Here is a 21324-nt window from a genome sequence, read left to right on the forward strand (position 1 = left end):
GGACGCATATTTGATGCGGGGTACATACATCTCGAAGCGTCCACGACTCCCCTCCTGATTTGGCCGGAAAACAACTCATCTCCTGTCACCGGTTGGCCGTTGTCAAAACCCAATTTAAATTGCCATGGTGTCCATGGATGTCCATCAGCTGTATGCAAAAAAAAGTTTGACTCGCATGGAGAGCCGACGGTCGCGTCCGCCGCCGCCCCCTCTCGTTTGCCAAAAATAAAATGAAAACAAAATGAAAGGAGGGGAAAAAAAAACTCTTTCGTCGGCGGAGGCAAACCAAAACTGGAGAGTGGCGATTCCGCTTTGCGCCCACAGTATGTCAGCGCCGGAACCAGAATACAGGAGATGAGGTCACGGGCTCACGGCCAGGGGAGGCAGGTTGATTTTCTGCTGCTAGCTAGCCTTGCTCCTCGCCCATCCCTCGTCGTCGTAATCGTCAGAGATCGACCGCCGATCGATGTGACCTGGATGACATAAACTTGCAGGGGATTATTGTTTACGCTCGTGGGAGTCAGCGGCGCCAAATGTCAACCCACAAACTTCCAGTTCCAGCCGGAGAGGATGACACAGTCGCCATCCCTACACAGGTGACAAATCGACGGCGAGGTTTATCTGAGGGGTTGACTTTGCAAAGATGGCCAGCCGGGTCTTTGCTTGTCGCATAATGTATGAGGCTCCGGCTGCGTCATCTGCCCATGTTAATTGCATCTACTGTCAAGTCATTTGCTGCTAGCTGCTTGCTTCCAGGGAAGTCAAGAGATCATTCTGGGAGATACTGTGGTTGCATGCGTCGGTCATGTGCTCGGTCTATTCCGAGTTTCTGACCAGTTCAGATCCCCTCAAAGGGGGTGCTGACACACTTCAACTTAAACTAATCTCATGTTTTATGTGCAAAAATTGAAGATTAAAGATTAATACCACATGAATGTGCAGACCCGCCCCTGAGTCTTCCACCGCATCCTATATATGTGGCATGCTGCGCCGTTAGGTTTGGTGTTTTGATTAGGTTTCGGGCAGCTTTCTGTTCCTCAACTTGTGCGTTGATTAGGTCGTTTTCGTCCTTGAACCATTCAGAGCATGGTATATACCATATGACATGCATGCCAACCAAAAGGAGAGTTTGGATCCCAGTGCGTCTGCTATTCGCTGAAACTTTTCATGACAATGCTGCAGACTTGCGGTGATCTTCTTGTTTGGTAATTGAGATGGTCGTCCTTTGCAGTGATTGTTGGGTTGGTATGCAGCTGAAAAAATGTTGAGTGCGCAACTGTAAACAAGTGACGATGCATGTATCTCCCTTTAATTTGTAAATGCGAGTTAGCTCCAATGCAAGTCCAAAGTTAACAAACTGTACGTCAGGAGTAGGCTAACTGGTGACATTTTTTTAATGCATGCACAAATACTAATCTGCATAGCAATTTAATATTAAATTTACTACTCCCTTCCTCCCAAGAAACAAATCATTCTAGGTTTGTCCTAAGTCAAACTTTTAAAGTTTTACCAGATTTAGACAAAAACTACAAATATTTATGGTACAAAATAAGTGCCGTTAGATTCACCATGAGATATATTTTCATAATATACCTATTTGATGTCATAAATGTTGATACATTTTTCCATACATTTGGTCAAAATTAAGAAAGTTTGACTTAAAAAAAAACCTAGAATGACTTATTTTTTAAGGAGGAAGTAGATGTCAATCGATTGACGCGCCCGTTTAATTGTCATCGAATCCTACATAAAAGTGTACTGTATTTCGGAGTATGAGGGGGGCCATGCCCCCCGCGCTAGCTTTGATCCGTCCCTGGTGCTACAGACACATGATGGAAAAGTTGTCACCGGCAGATTAACTTTGATTTCTTTAAAGACAAGTTGCGGAGAAATACGAGCATGGATGGATGATACAGGAATTGGTCAAGCAGCGACTATAATTCCCCATTCTAGCTTAGTTCACGGATTTTCATGTGGCAAGTTGACCCTCAGATGCGTCGTCTGTTGTTTGCCCACGCCTCGAGCTGGAGAAAACGTCAACCAGCTAGGAGCAAGTTGCCGCAGCTGCACCCCAATCAAAGGGAAGGTGGTGAATCATAGGATCAGATCCCCGGCCCCTCTCTGCAAAAACAAAATATACGAGCAACTTGCTCTACCAAACTCGCGAGGACCGTGTAGTGCTACGTACTAACAGCGTACCGCCACAGCACAAGCTAGGAAAATGATGAAATGATTGCAGATCCTTTTCGGCGGCCGAGAAAAGGAGCTTGCAAGAATCCGAAACTAAGGATCCTTTTCGAAGCTATAGTAGCCCTCGCTTCGTACGTACAGAACCCGAAAACTAAAGTTCTTCGATTCCCATCGTCGTGCCCACAGCAAGCACATATGCTACACGTATCATCCGTCCGTCACAAACCCGTGCCGCGGCATGCAATGCGCTAGCAGCTTTGCAAGTGGCGAGATCCTAAGCGGAGTGGCACTTGAAAGCTCAACCCCCTGCCGCTCCACAAGAGCCAAGTGTTCGGCTCGCCGGGCCGGCAGCGGCAGCTCAGCCAGCGCGGCCGGCCAGGACTAGCCCATCCCGGCATCCCCGCGACCAGCCGTCGCCGTCCCGAATTTGTTGAAGCTTCTTCCCCGCTAGGAGGGCAGGTGATTAACAGGATCTCGTAGCGTAATCGCCCGGCCTCGCCGTTCGGGAGCCGCCAACCTGGCGGGCACGGTACTTGGCCAATGGGGTTCGGCTCGTCCAGGCCCGGAGGGCGCCGGGGAATATTTGGTGCCACCGTGTGCCTGGACCGGGGGATCTCTCGGTTCCCGTGCCGCGCTCTCGTCCAGCTGGAAAGGAGGGGGGAGCTCGGAGCTTTGCCCGCCGCTCGTCCCGCCGCTTCGGAGTCGGAGCATTTCCTGTCTGTCTCGCTCCTCGGCTACCTGACAAGAAAAGTTCATGCGCGCGCTGCTGCACAGTGCACACACGACACCGAAACGATGCGATACGCCGGTGATTTCTTTTTCTTTGTACAAAACATTTTGTGCCGGTGAAGTTTATTTCAAGAAAAAAATGACGGTGAGTGTATATAGGACGATGCACAGATCTCATGTGTTTTGTGTCGTAAAAAAACTACATGCCGGTGAATATGTTTTTTAAAAAATAAAAAGTTGCACTCGTGAACCCATTTGATACTGTGCTACTCCTGAGATGATAAATAGTAGAATTTGGTCCTGGTGCTGCCCTCTTCAATTTTTGGAATTCCTGGTGATGCTCTCTCCAATTATATCTCGAAGATGCCCTTATCGTTAAAAAAAATGAAGAATCAAAAGTTTGCTTTTTTTGAGAGAGAGAAACCAGCAGGTTAACGTACAGCCGGTCTAGTAAAAAGTTTGCATTTGTTGCGGTTCAAATTTAAGTGAACAGTTGAATTTCTACATCTATTTTGAACGATAGAAATTCCATCCTACTTATTCTTCGTCTCTTCGAGAGAATAAAACGATTTGGGTTAATTAGGGCACCAACATCGCTCACCCACTTCCATTTAAAAAAAATCCCTAACCCACCTCCTCTCCCTACATGACTAAAGGAGAGGTGTCTGGTGGGGAAATGCAGCGACGGCATAGACAGTAGATCAATTTATCTCTCGCTATCACATTTTGCTGTTACGGAACCACCACTTCACGCCATCAACCATGCCATATTCAAATTGAGAAATTTTAGAGTGCTTGAAAAAAATGAGAACCGTCCATCCCGCGAAATCAAACGGTGAAAATAAAGAAAGTACCATGAAGTAGCTAAAGAGAAGTACTAATTTGATGGGACCGAGTAAAAAAATAAGAAATTACTATGATGCTCTTTTAATTATGTGAAAAAAGAAGGATAAGATAGAAAAATACCTGCAAGTACCATTGGTCCTGTAAAAGCATAGTAACAAAGCCATTCAAATTTCATTTTTCGCCATATTTGCGTGGTTATATTGCAAGTAGCCGGCCGGTACAAATATTATCACTGCCAGGTGTACTGCTTGCCAGGCACAAGCTCAAGGACTGTTTTTTCATTGCCACAAGTTACATCAAGGAGATGAGCTCAGCTAAATAAAATTTATTATCCTGGATATGTGTTCCCTCATTTAGTTGGTTGACAAAGCTTACCGACTTAAGGAAGGTTGACATTTGCAACATAATTTCCGTTTCTTTAATCATTGCGTCCGCTAGCCAGGACTTGCATTTTTTTTTCTTTTTTTGCTTCCTCACTTTTTTTAGTATTGCACTATATCTTTGTAAAAAAAAACATGATTATTGTTACAGCTTAGATATACGGGAGTCAAGCGCCAACCTGCCACATCGAGTATCTGAGTAAAATCATGGAAGCAAATGTTTTTCTTCTCAGCGCTTACCACAAGTCCACAATTGAGGGGTTAAAAGAAGCAAATATACCGAAGGTAAATTAAAGATGAGAAGCTTTCCCTGAGCTAGGAAGAATTCTTATACGTACATCTATATCCCTCCATCATTTGACATATGATTATTGTTACAAAATTTATGTTACCATCAACAGAAAAAATGTAAAAAAAGAATGGTGATCGATCCCTTTAATTAATTTGCTTAATTACTGTGTCTGTGATCTGATTACTCAAGTAATTTACCCTCATTAAAAAACTACCTGTTGACTTTCTCTAATGCAGTTCTTGCTGCGTTGACATCGCTCTTTCCTTGTTCCACCTGTCCATGAATCGGCTCATCCTGGCGAGTGCAACATCCAGCGTGTCCAGGCTCATGTTGGCGAAGCACACCCTGAACCATCCGGGCTCCGAGCAATGGCACGACGACCCCGGCGAGATGTTGAGCTTCACCTCGCGCAGCATCCGGTCCCACAGCCTCAGCTCGCCGGCGACGGTCGCCTCGCCGAGCAGCCGCCGCATGTCCATCCACACGAACAGCCCGGCATTGCCGCGCAGGCACGGCACGCCGGCGCGGGCCAGCCCGGCGACGATGTAGTCGTGCCGCGCCCGGAGGCGCTCGCGGTTGGTGCGGATGTAGGCGGCGGCGAAGGCGTCGTCGGCAAGCATGGCGGCGAGCGCCTTCTGCGTCTGCGACGACACGAGCGTGAAGCTCGACATGCGCCGCGCTGCGGTGACCACGGCGTCGTTGTATGAGTACACCACGCCGACGCGGAACCCCGGGAGGCCCAGGTCCTTGGACAGGCTGTACACGATGTGCACGCGGCCCGCGACGCCGGCGCCGCGGGACTCGACGAGCTCCGCCACGCTGACGAGGTCGGGCGCCGCGAAGACGGAGCCCGAGTAGATCTCGTCGGAGATGAGGTGGATGTTCTTGCGGGTCACGAAGTCGAGCACGCCCTCGAGCGCCGACCGCTTCACGGTGGTGCCGAGCGGGTTGGACGGGTTGGTGAGCAGGACGGCGCGGACGCGCATCCCGGCGGCCTCGGCCTCCTCGTACGCCGCCTGGAGCGCGGCGGAGGTGACCTGGAACCCGTTCGCGCTGTCGCAGTGCACCGGTACGATGTTCACCCCCGTCCTCCACCTCAGGTCTCTGTCGAAGCTGCAAATCAATTAAGCAGAGCCGCCATGTCAGAACAAGCTAGAACACTCTGCTCTCGTAAGTGTAGAGCACTGTGGGAGTAGTGTAACAGTAACACGTGCGTGCATGCAAGCATGCTTGATGCTTACCCAGGGTAGTAAGGGGTAGGGATCAGCAGCGCGTCACCCGGGTTGGCCAGGATGAAGGTGAGCAGCTCGTTGGCCGCCGTCGCGCCGGCGGTGAGCACGATGCGGTCGGGGTCAAACCTCGCCTTGCCGCCCCTTATCTTCTCCATGAAGCTCGCCATCGCCTGCAAGCAACCAAATGACGCCGTCAGTACGTTGCACTTGTCCACAGACAGTACAAAGCAGAGCACTCTCGCGTCGCGCGTGATCACGCACCTTCCTGAAGGCCTTGAGGCCGTGGTAGTCCTGGAACAGCGCGTTGTCCCTGAAGCTGGCCATGCCGGAGCCGGCGGCGCCGCCGCCACAGCCCGCCGCCTCCGGGTGGTCCCGGAGGTAACCCTCCAGGAGGTCGAACGACACCTGGTTCTCGGCGAGGCCCATCTGTATGACGCCGCCCGGGTTGGACACGGCGTCGTAGGGGTTCTCGTCGTAGGCCTTCCACCCGGCGAAGTACGGCGAGTCCTCGCCGTGGAGGCCGGAGGTCGCCACCTTCGACAGGGGCGCCGCCGCCGCCCCGTGGCTGGCATCGAGCAACAGCTTGCCACCCATGGCCTTTGCAAGCGAGTGCAAGAAGACTCTTCGATCTGATGGCGCTTGCAAAGGGAATTTGCAGTGCAGAGTTGCAGTGGCAGTTCAAGAACGAAATGAGCAGACAAGGCAGGGGAGGACTGGGCAAGCTGTGATGATCCGGCCAAGTGTGAGGTGGGGGTATATATAGGGCAATAGCCAAGTGAACTATATATATGTATATATATATATACTCGTGTGAAGCCACCAAAAATGTCAAAGAGATGCAGGGGGAGGATTGAGAGCAGAGGCGACCAGACTGTCAGCTGCAAATCAAATGATAAATTCGTTTAAAAAAATCAAATAATAAAATAAAGCAGGGAGCTTTAGCCTAAGCTCAACCTACTCAAGCTTGCTAATTCGTCTCAGTCAATGATTGAGCCGTGTCTCCCTAACCTTTTCCCTTTTTCCTGCCCAGTGCGTGTGAGCTCGATCGAGTTGCATGAGGGTACTGATCCTGCTACGGAATATGCACGGCAGAGTCCAGCTGTTTCCCGGCTTGTTAATCCCGCGGCAAGGAGAGTGGCTTCTTCAGCTGTCGCCTTTCGCCGGCTGATGGAAGGGGAGTTGGCAGATGCGGCCGGCCATGCTCATGCAGCTTCAGCAGAGACCAAGCGGGGTCGATCGTGCGGACAGATGGGCGCCTTATCTCGTAGCCATTTCTTTAATCCCCGTCGCGATTCGGAGCCTCATGGCACTGTGCATGCCGTCGTCGATGGCGTTGCTGGTGGTTTCGCGCCAGCGATATCTTGAGGGGAATATTTGCCGGTCTCAGAGGGCATGTCAGCCAATGCAAGGGATCGGAGAGAGCTGAACAGGCTAGCTCAGCTGAGCTGAGCTGCACAGCTCAACATGTCCGGGAATTTACTTACAGGATCACCTTTTCTTCTTCGCTATTACAGGTCATTGAATCAATCCATGCGTTTGAAAAGATCTCGACCTGCTATGAGCCTGTGACCATATTGAGTTTTACGATGGCGTGTCTAGCTAGCCTGAATCATGAAAACCTGGCTGTCTGATAATGTTTTCTTTTTTTGCGTGCGAGTAATGTTCAGGGAGTAATGTGGGTGTGAGGTACCTGGTGACAGCGGATCATGGACTCACCGGCAGCATTTGATTAAGACAATTAAGCAGCTAGTCGACGTGTTTGACCTCCAAAGGCCAGCGATTAAACAAGAGGGATTAGCCCCTCTAGCCATGGACGACTTGTCCAGCTCCAGCTGCTCCCGGAGGTTGCCCCCAAATCTGAACACCGATAAAAGAATGGCGCTTCCCTTTTCAGATGCCAGCCACCCTCCAGGATTAACAACGCCCCACTATGATAGCCTCTGCTCACCGATCGGCAAGACCGGCCATTTCATTATGCACCTCATGATTCACGAAGGGACTATGATACCGAGGTCGTCGGATACGCGGATCATTCATTGGAAGCTACAGCGTAATTCGCCATCTTTTATATGTATATAAACATACACTCCTACTTGTTTGATTGTTTCTGTGTGCCATTTGACACCTCAGAGTTGTCGCTTAAACTGGAATTAGCAGTACAGGAACACGTACGGCCTTTAAGGTTTGCAAAACTATGTGCATGATTGTTTCGGTTTTCGCAAGATTTCCGGTGTGCTATTAGGTGGATTTAAAACGATTGTTCGATGCCAACTTGGGATCCTGCAGCTCTGTTTTCAATAAATTTGATTTGCAACCAAGTGGAAGAGTGCTTACTGTTGAGATGCCCGATTTTGCTTATGCTGCTAAAATTGCTGCGAAAGCGCCAGAAACGCAGCAAACCATAGCCGCTGGAATTGACACGAGACGATGACGATGTGTGTGGTTTTGCCAATCAGCTTTGCGGAAAGGAATGAGAAACCACGGAGCCCGTTCAACGGTTTTGTGGGAAGCACACAATTCTAAATTCCACGTCGCTTGCCTGAAAAGCCTTTGGGAGCGAACGATAAGGCTTTAGCGCTAATCCCTACATCAGCAACAAACATCAGCATCACGGGCACGGCTGTGGAAGCACCAAAAGGGCAAATTTTGACCAAGTGCTAGTTGCTACCGTATTGTATTCGCATCCAGGAATGGTTACACTTGTATTTGAAACCAACAAAATTGAAATGACGCTATATATCCACCGACAGCTAGAAAGAGCCAAATGTTGTGCCATACCATACTAGTTGGACTATTATGGTTTCCAAGAAAGAAATATAGAGAAAATACAGGTGGGACTATCCAATGACTTGGTAGTTTTTGTTCCATTCATGTTCTGCTTAAAACTGCATCCATGCATTGGTCTTTCATTAAACCAGAAATAAACTAAAATGTCAATGTAATATTACCAAACCCAATGAGTGTGAAAAGGGGCTTCTGAGTCCTAAATTGTGCCAACATTAACCATGGTCTTGAATCTTTGTTTATCTTTTGTGTGTGTTTTTTATCGTGAGGGACGTGGATTTGCTAAGGATCAGGCATAAACTCTTCATGCAATATTGGTCTTTAATTAAACCAAACTAGAAATGTCAATCAATGCATAATTAGCAACCAAATGAGTATGAAATCAATGCAGCAGCTGCTGTTCTGATTTCTGAATCTATCCCTTAGCTAGCTAAGTCTAAGCTAAGCATGGTCTCACAATCTTTGTTTATTTCAAGGAGATCGAGTGCCGCTTTTTGGCATATATTTTGGATGTTGTCGAGGACGTGGATTTGCCTGGGATCAGACATCAACTCCCCGGTTATTCCTGCGGAACACATCTCCTGCCTCAGAATTGGAATCAAATCAAACATGACATATCCGTTAGGTGAGCTAGCTAGGCTCCGGCCGGGTTATTATTGAAGCTTGTATCGACACAACCCAACTGCACGCATGCAGAATCAAATCCTGATCAAAGGCTCTTTGGGTCGTATGTAATCTCATCAGCTTCATATTTTACGAGATTTTTATTTGAAAGATAGGTTAGGTGCCGGTAAAGTCGCTGGCAAATATACAAGCAGAATATACAGACGCCAATGTGTCGCCCTCCGGTGTCAGCAAGAAGATTGACACGGGTATGTAAAGAGATCTGCTTGCTAGCTGCAACAACCGAAAAGGAAGCGCAACTTGCAACTTGTACAAGCACTGAAGACTAACAAAAGGTAAGCAGCAGGTATCTGTAGCAGCTGAGTACTGTTGGTGACAAAGCCATTCGTGTGTAGCACTAGCGCGTGCAATCAGAAACTGAAGCTTGAGAAAGAAAGTGGAGAAAGAACAGCGTGATCCGCTTCTGACATACTCCGTGCGTCCAAAAAAGTAGATCATTTTTCATTATGTAAAAAACTAAACTTTTCTAACTTTGATCAAATTCATTGAAAAATAAGTCATCACTTACGACGTCAAATTAAACATTTTATCAATGCATTTATCTGGTATTGTAAGTTGCTAATATATTCTTGTAAAATTTGAGCGGAGAAGTTTAAGTTAGAACGAAACTAAATCGATTTACATTTTGGAACGGGCAAAGTCACAGTCAAACACTGAAACCGCCGGCAGCCCGTTTGGGAAAGGGAGGGGACGACAAGCAATCTTCATGCGTACGAAAACGAGCCCGCAAAGAGGAACCATCGTTTTCTTTTGACCTGGATCAAGGATCATCAACAACACAAAATAGCTCCAGCCAGCCAAATGGATCACGAATGGCCAAACACCGTACGCTGTCGGCCGTGCCACGTCGCATTCTGTCCAAACTCTGTCGCGCTCTTTCTCCGGCCAGATCGAAGACAACGTTTTTCGTCGACACGTTTGCCAAAAGTCGCGAGTCGCAATCCTTTTTTCAACAGAAATTAACGCTTGCAACAGCGACCGTGCGTGGCGGAGGGTAGGTCGCGACCGTCTCCGGCGCGACTTGCAGGAACACACTCGCATTGCAGGTAGGTCGATGGAGGTCGACCGGATCATGGAGGGAGGTCAAGCTGGGATTGGGGCGGCGCCGGCGTCAATCCTCGCGGCGGGGACGGGAGTGACGGGACGGTGCTTTTTTCGCGCGAGCGGGAAGGAACTCGGCAAGCGCTGAGGAGGAGGTGGCCAGTAGGGCGCGTCGAGGCGTGGACCGGCGGCCGGTAGATGCCCGGCTCAGGTGAGCTTCGTGTGCCAGCGGGACGGGACAGCGACCGGAGCACGCGCACGCGCGCGCGACTTGCAAGCTTCGTGGATGAGAGGAACCACGGCCGACTGCTCAGATGGCGGTAACTACTAACTACCGACTGAATGAGAATGACTGATGAGACCAGGAGATTTGACTGACCAAGTAATGACAGGTGATCAGACATAGCCGAGCCACTATGCATCTTCTTTCTCTAAAATATTGTGTAAATGGCCACGGTGAAATCGGCGAGTAGGCTTTCCGGTGGTCGACTGGTGTCATGTCTCGTCTTTGAACTGTTTGCGGGTTGTGTTTTTCTTTCTCTGTTGTACCCTGTCCTCCCTCTACCCATCTAATCGTTCAACGATCAAATGTTTTTAAGGTGCCTTGCACCAAAAAACCATTATCAGCCAGTCCGGCAACCGTATTTAATCAAATTCAAGTGGGACCTTTCGTCCCAGTGACATTTCAAATAAAAATATTGTGTAATGAGCGTTTTACGGGTCAACACACACAGTCGGCTGGCGGTTTTCCGTTCTTGATCCATGATGGCCCGTCTACCTACTCCGACTCCGATTATGGGCCTTTTCTTATTTTTATCCTGTCATCTAACGATCAGCCCCAGATAAGAAGAGAGAGACAACCCGTGGTACGCTGCTTACTGGGCCGACCGGCCGAGTTACCGTTCGTCGGAGGAACTCGGAACGCGACTGTGTTTCTGTTTAGAAAACTAACCAAAACTGTAGAGCTCATTTAGCTTCGGCAATGGATCTTGAGATCTTAAACATCTGCTCTCCAACTGTACACAGGCAAATGAACCAACGGAGGAGAAGGGGATTGTGTGGAGGCACCAGAAGCGGAACAGTGAAAGGCCCGCGCAACCCCTGTTCTCCAACTGGACACAGCCACACAGGGGAGAACAAAACCCGACAGGCAATCTGATTTGTGTACGCAGCAATGGTAGCAGCTAGCGCGTACCAGGCGCCTAGCATACGCGAGGACCTGAGATGCCATGACAGGCGAGCCAAAACGTCCAGAACAGGCGACCAGCGAGGCCAACTGGAAGGCGAAGCGATGGAGGGCGAGGCGCGTCTGCTCGTCCGTCCTCTCGTCCACGTCCGCACCCATCACCGGCCAGTCATTGTGTCGGTCGGCTGCTTCGCTCACGAGCCCGTCCGTCGAGTCGGTGTCGGAGGCGGTGCTCGAGTTCCCGACGCCCGGCGGCGACCGTTCGCGCATCCCCTGCGCACGCGCACCAGACAAGAGATACAACTTGGAAGTTGGAACGATGGCTGCCTGGTCCAGATGATGGCGGAATCACCGCCTAGCAAGTGACAACGTTATTTTGCGGGAAATCGTGGCACGGGCCTCAAATGTTGAGGTCCTTTGGGCTTTTTTTCTCTTCTTGTTGTTTCTGCCTGCACCACTCTCACTGACTGATCTATGGTGACAAACGATCAGGGCCCAAGTAAACTAACACAGGTGGAACAACAATGATCAGCAGAGATCTTTTCAAAAGGGAACAAAAATACAGTACGTACAGTACCAGCACGGCCACTAGTACTAGTACGGTACCTATGTAGCCTACACGAGGGCTACCACGTAGACGGACGAAAATGGATGCGGTGAGCCGGTGACGCACGACACGAAACGTCCAAAAGGGCGAGACCAAGCCCCAGCACGTTCACGGTTCACGCCACGCCCATCGCCCGGTCGTCGGCGGCCTGGGTTCCTAGCTGCTAGCCGGCATGGTCGCTTCGGCAAGCGCTCGCGTCAGACGGGTGCTGGCTGGCGCTCCGGTGTCCGGTCCGCCGTGGGTTGCTTCGATTGCTCCCTTGCCCGTCACCGCTAGTCAAGTCGCAGGTGGTTGCTCTTGCTCGCGCACGCAACGCATGACGCTAGAGTATGGCAGCAGGGGGCTAGCGGGCAAAAAAATTTAGACGTCTCTCTTCTCGGTCGTGCCAAAAATTTCGGTTGCACACCGACGTGATGCCCCCGTCCAAGTTGGAGCTGGACCAACTGTAGCCCATCGCGGCAGGTTTGTGTCCAATGCCACGGTCACAAAACCAATCAAACCTTTGAAGATATTGTTTTTTTTAACCTTACCCGTCTACATTGTAAGTTGTAACCATAGTATTTTTATATGTTCCAACAAAATTGCATTTGGTAGACCCGAATAAACCAACGGAAGCTCGCGCGAAAGCTCGGGTCGCAAAAACCATATATCACTTGTAAGCTGGGAACTACGTCTTCTTTCTCCTTATACTTCGATATCTTTCATCTTCATCTAAAGTGTCGTCGTTACTGTCATTTCCACAACACCGTTGTGTTCGTGGAGCAGATCCAGGAGAAGGGACCCGTTTGAGAAGGGAGAGAGAAACCCTCAAGCTTCCCTTCCCCGCCTACTCTTGTTCATTGAGACACCTTTAGGCCTAACTTTGATGCACCTTTCGTTCTTTCCGTCGCAATATATCAGAGTTTTTCAGATGTTGAGGCACTGGTAGAGAATTGGCCTTTAGTCCCGGTTGGTAGGGTGCATATCTCTCGAAAATCCATCCGGGATAAACCAACCGGGACAAGGGGGGGTCTTTAGTCCCGGGTCTTTTAACCGGGAGTAAAGGTCCCCCTTTAGTCCCGGTTGGTGTCACCAACCAGGACTAAAGGGCCTGCCACGCCAGGCGCGGGACAGGCCCTTTAGTCCCGGTTGGTAGAAGCGACCGGGACTAAAGGGTTCCCCTTTAGTCCCGGTTGGATTTCCCAACCGGGACTAAAGGGTTACCCTTTAGTCCCGGCTGGATTCCAACCGGGACTAAATGGCGCCTGCATGGCACTGCCTGGCGCCTGAATTTTTCATGCATGCATCACGTACGTAGTACCGCGGCCCTTTTAATTTGTTAACCTTTAGTAGTTGAGATTTTTTTAGAACGAAATCAACTAGTATTTAAACGAATGGGATTTGTAATTATACAATTACTATATATATATATACACACAATTCTTATATACAATTCATATACACAATTCAACTAGCTTAGTACAAATCGATCATAATTAGCGCGTATTATATATACAAATAAATCAAAGTATCTGTCTACAATCTTCCCGTCGTGGTGTTGCTGATCGGAGTGTCTAATTGTCGTCCATCGTAATAAAATTCTCCTTTTGGATCTACCACCTCGTCCATTATGAATCCAATGAGACCTTCACATATTGCCGCTACTCTTTCTTCCTTCAAGAGTCCTTGTTGAATATTTAACATCTATAATTTGGAAATTTGTGAATGTTACACGAACAAATACATATAAGGAGCTAGAAAATAATTAACTAGTAATAGTTTTATTTTACGTACTTTAAAGTTGTGCGGCGTCATCTTCAGTCCCTTGGGTCCCATAAAACTGTGCATGTGCTCACAGATGTAGTAGCCACATAGATTATTCTCGGGTTCCTGTCTTAAGCACTTCAGTGCGGAAAAAAATAAGTTATGAAATATTCATGTTATACAATGTAATAAATGTGCAGACTTCATACGTACCGGGAAGTCTGTGTTCCATATAAGTTTTTCTTTGAATGGACCTTTGTGTGTCCTTATGAATTGTTTCCATGCGCTGCGGATTAGAATAATGAATGATATAGTGTAACAGGGATAAAATTTAGGAAATAAACTTTTGCATAGAGATAAAGGTCCAGAATTATTACAAGCCTAGCATATCTTGCACTTCTTGGTACTCCACCGGATCTTTCCTCAACGAATCGAAGACAGTGACGTGGCTTCTTTCAGGCTCAATTATAATAAGGATCCAGTGGAAGCTGCGTGCGTAAAATGTTCATGCATATTAGAGCTAACTAACATGTAGAGATAAGGAAAAAGACATCGAAAGTAGACGGTATACACACACTTACTTGAAGTTGTATGGAAGTAGTATGAAATCCTTGAATGTTTGTTTGTCTAGGAAATTGTATACTTCCGCAAAGGTTTTTTCCGGCGCTAATTGTATCTGTTGTTGGTTAACTACAGATGGATCCATGAAGCCTACATGTAGGTACGCCTCTCGGCGGCATGTCTGAATTAGCATCCTACATGAAATGGAAGACGAAGTTAGTACGGTGACGCACGCCAAAATTTACATGTAGAGATAAACGGACACTTACAGAACCCAAGCGCTGATCAGAGAGACGTCCAGGGCATCATGATGGTACACTTCGTATATATCCTTGAAGTCTAGCCACGACACTTTCTCCCCTTCACCGTGAAAATCTATCGGTTTTACCTTCAGGCCGATCATCTCCCTCGAGTCGGCGGATGCCATCATGTACCATTGATGGAATGCGTACATGTTTGTTGATAGCTTCCGTACCAATGAAGGCTTTACTAGAGGTTTGCCTAGCTCATAAGGCCAACTCGGCTCAGGAGGCGGTGCAGTTGGCGTCTCAACTTGCCCTATGCATTCATCAAGTCCCAGACCTGTTTCTTCCACGAACTTCAATACATTTGCTTGTTGATCCAAGGGCATTGCTTTTACCCGTTGAGCATCTTTTTTTGATAAATGGCTGAGGTCGGGGACAGGACCGCTGGAAGATGACTTTCCTTTCCTTTTATCCTTTTCATCAGCCTTTACTAAAGCCCGTTCATAGTTTGATAAGAGTGGTATCCTTTTCTTGGCTCCTTCTTCCATCCTGATAAAAAAGTTTAAATCTCGCCGACTTACTGGCGGTGGCTCCATCTCCCTTGCTTTTTTTTCTTCGGCTTGTTTCTTGAACCACTCACTGGCCTCTCGTTGGATTTCTGCCCACTGTTCCGCATGAGACATTGCCTCCCAGCGTTCCTTACGAGTCACTTCAGGCTCCTTTGTTTTCTTCTTTCTCTGTCTTTGCTTGGGAGGCGGTGCTCGTGACTTCTTTAGTGGTGGTGCAGGTTCCTTCAAGGGGGCCGCTCTTGGTGCCGGCGACGGTGATCGGGGAGGGGTGTTGTTATTGTCGTCATCGCTCCCAGCACCAGGATGTGGTGGAGATGGAGACCTTGATATAGATGGAAGGGACGGTCCTGGAGCAGGAGATGACGGTCTCGAGGTATGAGGAGAAGGTCGCTGCTGGGGATCTACGGGGAGCGGTCTTGAGCTCTGAGGAGATGGCTCCGTGCCAGGAATAATGATGTAGCGTTTTCACCATAGAATGATCCCATGAAGCGCATCTGCCAATGTCTTTTCCCCGTCGCCTCCCGGGAGGTCGAGCTCTAGACCTTCATACTGGCTATCAACTATTTGCTCTACGCGGACGCTGGCGTAGCCTGGTGGAATTTCCATGCCATGACTGCTCTGCCCCGCCAGGGTTGCTAACGCACTCCCGTACGCTACCTATACATATAGCAGAAGTAAACAAGTTCAACTCCGATCTCGAGGCCTGGATCAATTGACAAGATTGCATAAATATTATGTATAAGTATACCTTAATAGTGAGGTTGCCGACCGGTGCATGCAGCTCACATGAGGTCCGTTGTGTGATGGCATCCACGGGGAACCGTTGCTCCTCCACGGGTAACCTGGGCGTCTGCGCATCGGGGACCCCTGTAGAAGCACAACTGCTCAAGAGGCGTTGAGAAGGGCTGGCGGTGTTAGGAGTCGGCAATGCTCCAGATTGAGCCAACTCCGCAACTGCGTGGGCTACCCGCCGATTGATTTCATCCATCATTCTTTGTTCTTGTGCCTGCACTTTAGATTCTAGCATCTGCCGCCAGCTCTCCTCGATCTGTTCCTTTCTTCGCTTCCAGCTTCTGTACGAGGCGCTGTCACCTCGGAAAGCAAACTTCCACGGAACCACCCCGAACCCTCGGCAACGTCCTGGGTGCTCCGGATTACCGAGGGCCAATGTGAGCTCATCATTTTCTCGGTCCACCTTCAACCTCCCAGCCTTAGAATCTTCAATGTTCTTCACAAGATGTTCGGCCTTCTCACGTATTGTGTCATTAAAAATCAATGTCCCATCCTCTTGGCTTAGGGAGCCTCCATGAGCGTAGTACCAATTTTTTGATCGTTCGGGCCATTCAATAGTTGCAGGTACGATTCCCCGTTCGATCAGATCTTGTTCCATCTTCCTCCACTTGGGAATTGCTGAGCCATACCCACCTCGCCCCAGATGATGGTGGTAGCCCTTCTGACTAGCATTTGTTGTATTGGTCGTGATCTTTTTCACACCGTCTTCACTCCTCTTATATTCAACAAATGCATCCCAGTGGTCCCTCAACTTTGGCCATGCGTTGAAGTCTGGAGTTCGGCCCTTCTTAATGTAGTGGGTATCCAGCATCTTCTTGAATGTCTGGAATTGTGTAGCCATCTTCTTAAGCGTCCACGCTTTGACATCCTTCTCACTATATCCTTTGGGGAATGTGAAATGTCTCTTCACGTCTTCCCACAGCATATTCTTTTCTGTCTCCGGGAGGGCGTACGGATTAGTGCTTCTGCCCTTCCATTCTCTGATGCTGATAGGCACGTTGTCCCGGACGATTGCCCCGATCTGACTCACGTACTTCTTTGCTACTTTCTCGGGAGCAACCAGCCTGCCCTCTTCTGTCACTTCCGTGATGACAAGCCTCCCTTCCATCACCTTTGTACGACCTCGGGTCTTCTGCTCTTGCGTCGATCCGGAGGGCTAACAGTTCAAGATTTGTTAATTAGTACGTAGTAGTAACGGTGGCGTGAAACAATACAAGAATCATTATATATACCTCGCCGGAACCTTCCGCCACGGCAAGGTGTTGCTGCGGCTGTTGCTCTTCATTCCCATCGGCGGACATGTTGAGGAACATGTCCGCCTGGGTGCCCTCTTCATCCGTGTACGATAGTGGAACGTTGTCGCCACTACCATCACCAGCGATTATTTGCTCCATGATATACCTTGCGGTCTCATCGTCTGCCATTTCAACTATTGATTGAAACATACATGGAATCATACATGACAGTCATAGAAATCGTCTTACTACAAATTTCTATAAAGTCCTACAAAGTCCGGAATCATACATGTATATAATGAAATCATAAAATAACATGAATCCTACAAAGTTCGGAATATTTATACAAATTTCTTCGAATTTCTACGAATTTCTACAAATTTCTACGAATTTCTACGAATTTCTACAAATTTCTACGAATTTCTACAAATTTCTACAAATTTCGACGAATTTCTACGAATTTCTAGCAATAACCACATGCGGTGCCTAGGTTGTGACGGCGGCGGTCAGGGCGGCGGTACGACGGAGGCGGGGACGGTTCCCCGGAACCACGGGCGGTGCCTAGGTTGTGACGGCGGCGGTCAGGGCGGCGGTCAGGGTGGCGGTACGGCGGAGGCGGGGACGGTTCCCCGGAACCACGGGCGGTGCCTAGGTTGTGACGGCGGCGGTCTGGGCGGCGGTACGGCGGAGGCGGGGACGGTTCCCCGGAACCACGGGCGGTGCCTACTAGGTTGTGACGGCGGCGGGACGGCGGAGGGGACACATATACAAAAATCTAACTTAAAAAAATCTAACTTAAAAAAAATCTAACTTAAAAATCTAACTTAAAAATATAACTTAAAAATCTAACTTAACAATCTAACTAAAAAATCTAACTTAAAAATCTAACTTAACAATCTAACTAAAAAATCTAACTTAAAAATATAACTTAATTTTCTAACTTAACAATCTAACTTAAAAATCTATCATAAAAATATAACTTAATTTTCTAACTTAAAAAAAAGGCCCTCCCGGCGCCAGTGCCGGCCGGCGCGGCGGACCTCTCGCGCGCGGTCGTCGACGGTGGCCGGGGCGACGAGGTGGCCGGGTCGGCGGGACGGCGGCGGCCGGGGCGGCGGGACGGCAGCGGCCGGGCGGCGGGACGGCGGCGGTTGGTGCGGCGAGGACGGCGGCCGAGGCGACAATGACAGAGCCAAGGCGCGCGGGACGGCGGGACGGCGACGAGGGGTGACGAGGCGGCGACGAGGATGGAGCCGGTGGCCGGAGGCGACGAGGTGGGGGCCGGGCGCGACGGACGAGGAGGATCGAGGCGGGCCGGCCGGGGTGATGGAGGAGGAGGATGTCTGGGCGCGGTTGGCGGCGGGACGACGACAGCCGGTGCAATGGGGGATGACGACGGCGGCGGCTGGCGAGGGAGGCGGACGGGCGGCGACAGCGGAGCAGAACGCGCGGGACTTGGTGAAAATTTTGCTAAGTGTAACTGGCGTGGGGGTAGAAGGGAGTACAATGCCTTTTAACCCCCCTTTTTATCCCGGTTGGTGACGGGACCCGGGACAAAAGGGTGCGTCCGCCAGGTGGGGCTGGGAGCGTACCCTTTTATCCCGGGTGCCACCACCAACCGGGATAAAAGGGGGGGGGGGGGGGCTTTTATCCCGGTTGCAGTTGGCAACCGGGATAAAAGGGTACGTCGGGCGGGAGACGAAAAGTACCCTTTTATCCCGGTTGCCGTTTGCAATCGGGATAAAAGGGGGGCCTTTTGTCCCGGTTGCTGTTGGCACCCGAGACAAAAGGTCTTTTTTCCTAGTTTTCTTCTCCCGCCTGTTTTTTGAAAATGGATTTTATTTTATCTTTTCACTGCATTTCAGGATGAAAAACAAAACCTTCACATATTTTGTACATGCAAAAATATATTTAATTAATGAGTAAATTGACAATAAGTATGAATTAATCATTAATTCTATACCAGTTCATTTAGTCTCTAAAATATTTATTTTACTGCATCGCTGTGATCAAGAAATTATTCAATTAAATAATTTCAATGCGCAGAAAAATCCATGTTTGTATGTGGTTAACATTGTTCATGTTTATCTAAAAAATCTTCACCTAACAAATTTAAGAACACATGAAATCATACATAGGGTAAATTAAAAATTGTATCAATTAATACACAAAGGTCATGTACATTTAACGCATTACAATACAACGTTGTAAAATTTCTTCTTCACGAAAGTTCCTTTATCATGATCGCGACGTAAGTACGGAGCCTCTTCTTTGGATAGCAGGATGCTTGGATCAACTTCAACGGCGAATGGAGGCATGCCATCAAACTGATCATAATCATCTAATTGGTCTGTTTTATCCTCGACTCCCACGATTTTTCTTTTACCTGGAAGAACTATGTGGCACTTTGGCTCCCATGTCTCTTCTGGATTCCTCTTGGGTTTGCTACACATGTCCTTCACATAGAACACCTGATGCACATCATTGGCAAGTACGAATGGGTCATCACTGTATCCAGTCTTGCTCAGATCTACTATTGTCATTCCGTACTGATCTTTGGTTACGGCAGTTAGCTTCACCCAATTGCAAAGAAATAGAGGGATGTACAGCGGTCCGTATTCGAGTTCCCATATCTCCTGTATGAAACCATAATACGACTCCTTGCTATTATTTCTGTCCATGGCATCTATGCGGACACCACTATTCTGGTTCGTGCTTTTCTGGTCCTGGGCTCTCGTGTAAAATGTGTAACCATTTATCTCATAGCCTTGGAATTTGACGATTGTGCTAGCAGGTCTCCTGGCTAACCAGGCAAGCTGTGGGTGAATCTCAGAGTTACCCATAAGTTGTTGGCGCAACCAGGTGGGAAAAGTTTCCATGTGCTGACGGGTAAGCCAAGCATCGGATTTGGTCGGGTTTTTGGAAGCTACCATCTGCCTGTGCTGCTCGATATACGGAGACACAAAGGATGACTGTTGTAGAACAGTGTAGTGTGCCTTGTCGAACAAATCAGTATCATTGCTCAAACTTGATTTCCTTCCAAGGGTGCCCATTCCTCAGAGCCTCCCCTCGTGGCGTGAAGTTGGAACCCCAATCGAGTCAATTGAATCAATAAAATCAACACAAAACTCGATCACCTCCTCTGTTCCAAATCCCTTGGCGATACTTCCTTCTGGACGGGCACGATTAAGAACATAGTTTTTTAGGACTGCCATGAACCTCTCGAAAGGCCACATATTGTGTAGGTATACAGGTCCGAGAATACCAATCTCTTTTACTAGGTGAACTAGTAAGTGCGTCATAATATTGAAGAAGGATGGTGGAAATAACAACTCAAAACTGACAAGACATTGCACCACATCGTTCTGTAGCTTTGATAGCTTGGATGGATCGATTGCCTTCTGCGAAATCGCATTGAGAAACGCGCATAGCTTTACGAGCGGCAACCGGACATTTTCTGGTAGAACACCCCTCAGTGCAACCGGAAGCAACTAGGTCATCAACATGTGGCAGTCATGAGCCTTGAGATTTGTAAACTTTTTTGTTTCATATTTATTATTCCCTTTATATTCGAGGAGTACCCAGACGGGACCTTCATACTATTCAAGCATTCAAACATGCTATCATTCTCTTCCTTGCTGAGAGTGTAACTGGCAGGACGAGTAGTGCTGTCCATTATCTCTCTTTTCCGGATGTAGGTCATCTCGTTGCCCCATAGCTTTCAAGTCCTGTCGTGCTTCCAATGTATCTTTTGAGGTTCCATAAACACCCATGAAGCCTAGCACGTTCACGCAAAGATTCTTCGTCAGGTGCATCACATCTATTGCGTTGCGAACCTCTAGGATTTCCCAATAAGGTAGCTCCCAAAATATTAACTTTTTCTTCCACATGGGTGCATGTCCGTTATCGTCGTTCGGAACAGGTTGGCTACCAAGTCTCTTTCCAAAGACTACATTTACATCCTTCATCATCTCGAACACACGCTTTCCATTACGGTGTGCAGGTTTTTTACGATGGTCTGGCGCCCCTTTGAAATGCATCCCGCTCTTTCTCAGCTGGTGGTGAGCAGGGAGAAATCGACGATGACCCATATAGATGACCTTCTTACAGTGCTTCAAGTACATGCTGTCTGTGTCGTCTAAACAGTGGGTGCATGCCCGATATCCCTTATTTGTCTGTCCTGAAAGGTTACTCAATGCAGGCCAATC

At 48.5% G+C, this 21324-nt stretch overlaps 1 protein-coding gene across 1 annotated transcript; it reads right to left on the bottom strand.

The window, feature by feature from the left end:
• Window positions 1–4456: 4456 nt before the first annotated feature.
• On the bottom strand, window positions 4457–6440 carry LOC117858251 (1-aminocyclopropane-1-carboxylate synthase 5). Its single transcript, XM_034741287.2, has 3 exons — window positions 5931–6440; window positions 5679–5839; window positions 4457–5550 (listed from the first exon to the last, which is right to left on the bottom strand). The coding sequence occupies exons 1-3, from the start codon at window positions 6261–6263 to the stop codon at window positions 4665–4667; spliced, it is 1380 nt and encodes a 459-aa protein (XP_034597178.1). The 5' UTR covers window positions 6264–6440; the 3' UTR covers window positions 4457–4664.
• Window positions 6441–21324: the final 14884 nt, after the last annotated feature.

The sequence above is a fragment of the Setaria viridis genome, chromosome 5 (assembly GCF_005286985.2).
Source record: "Setaria viridis chromosome 5, Setaria_viridis_v4.0, whole genome shotgun sequence".
NCBI classification, from domain to species: Eukaryota; Viridiplantae; Streptophyta; class Magnoliopsida; order Poales; family Poaceae; genus Setaria; species Setaria viridis.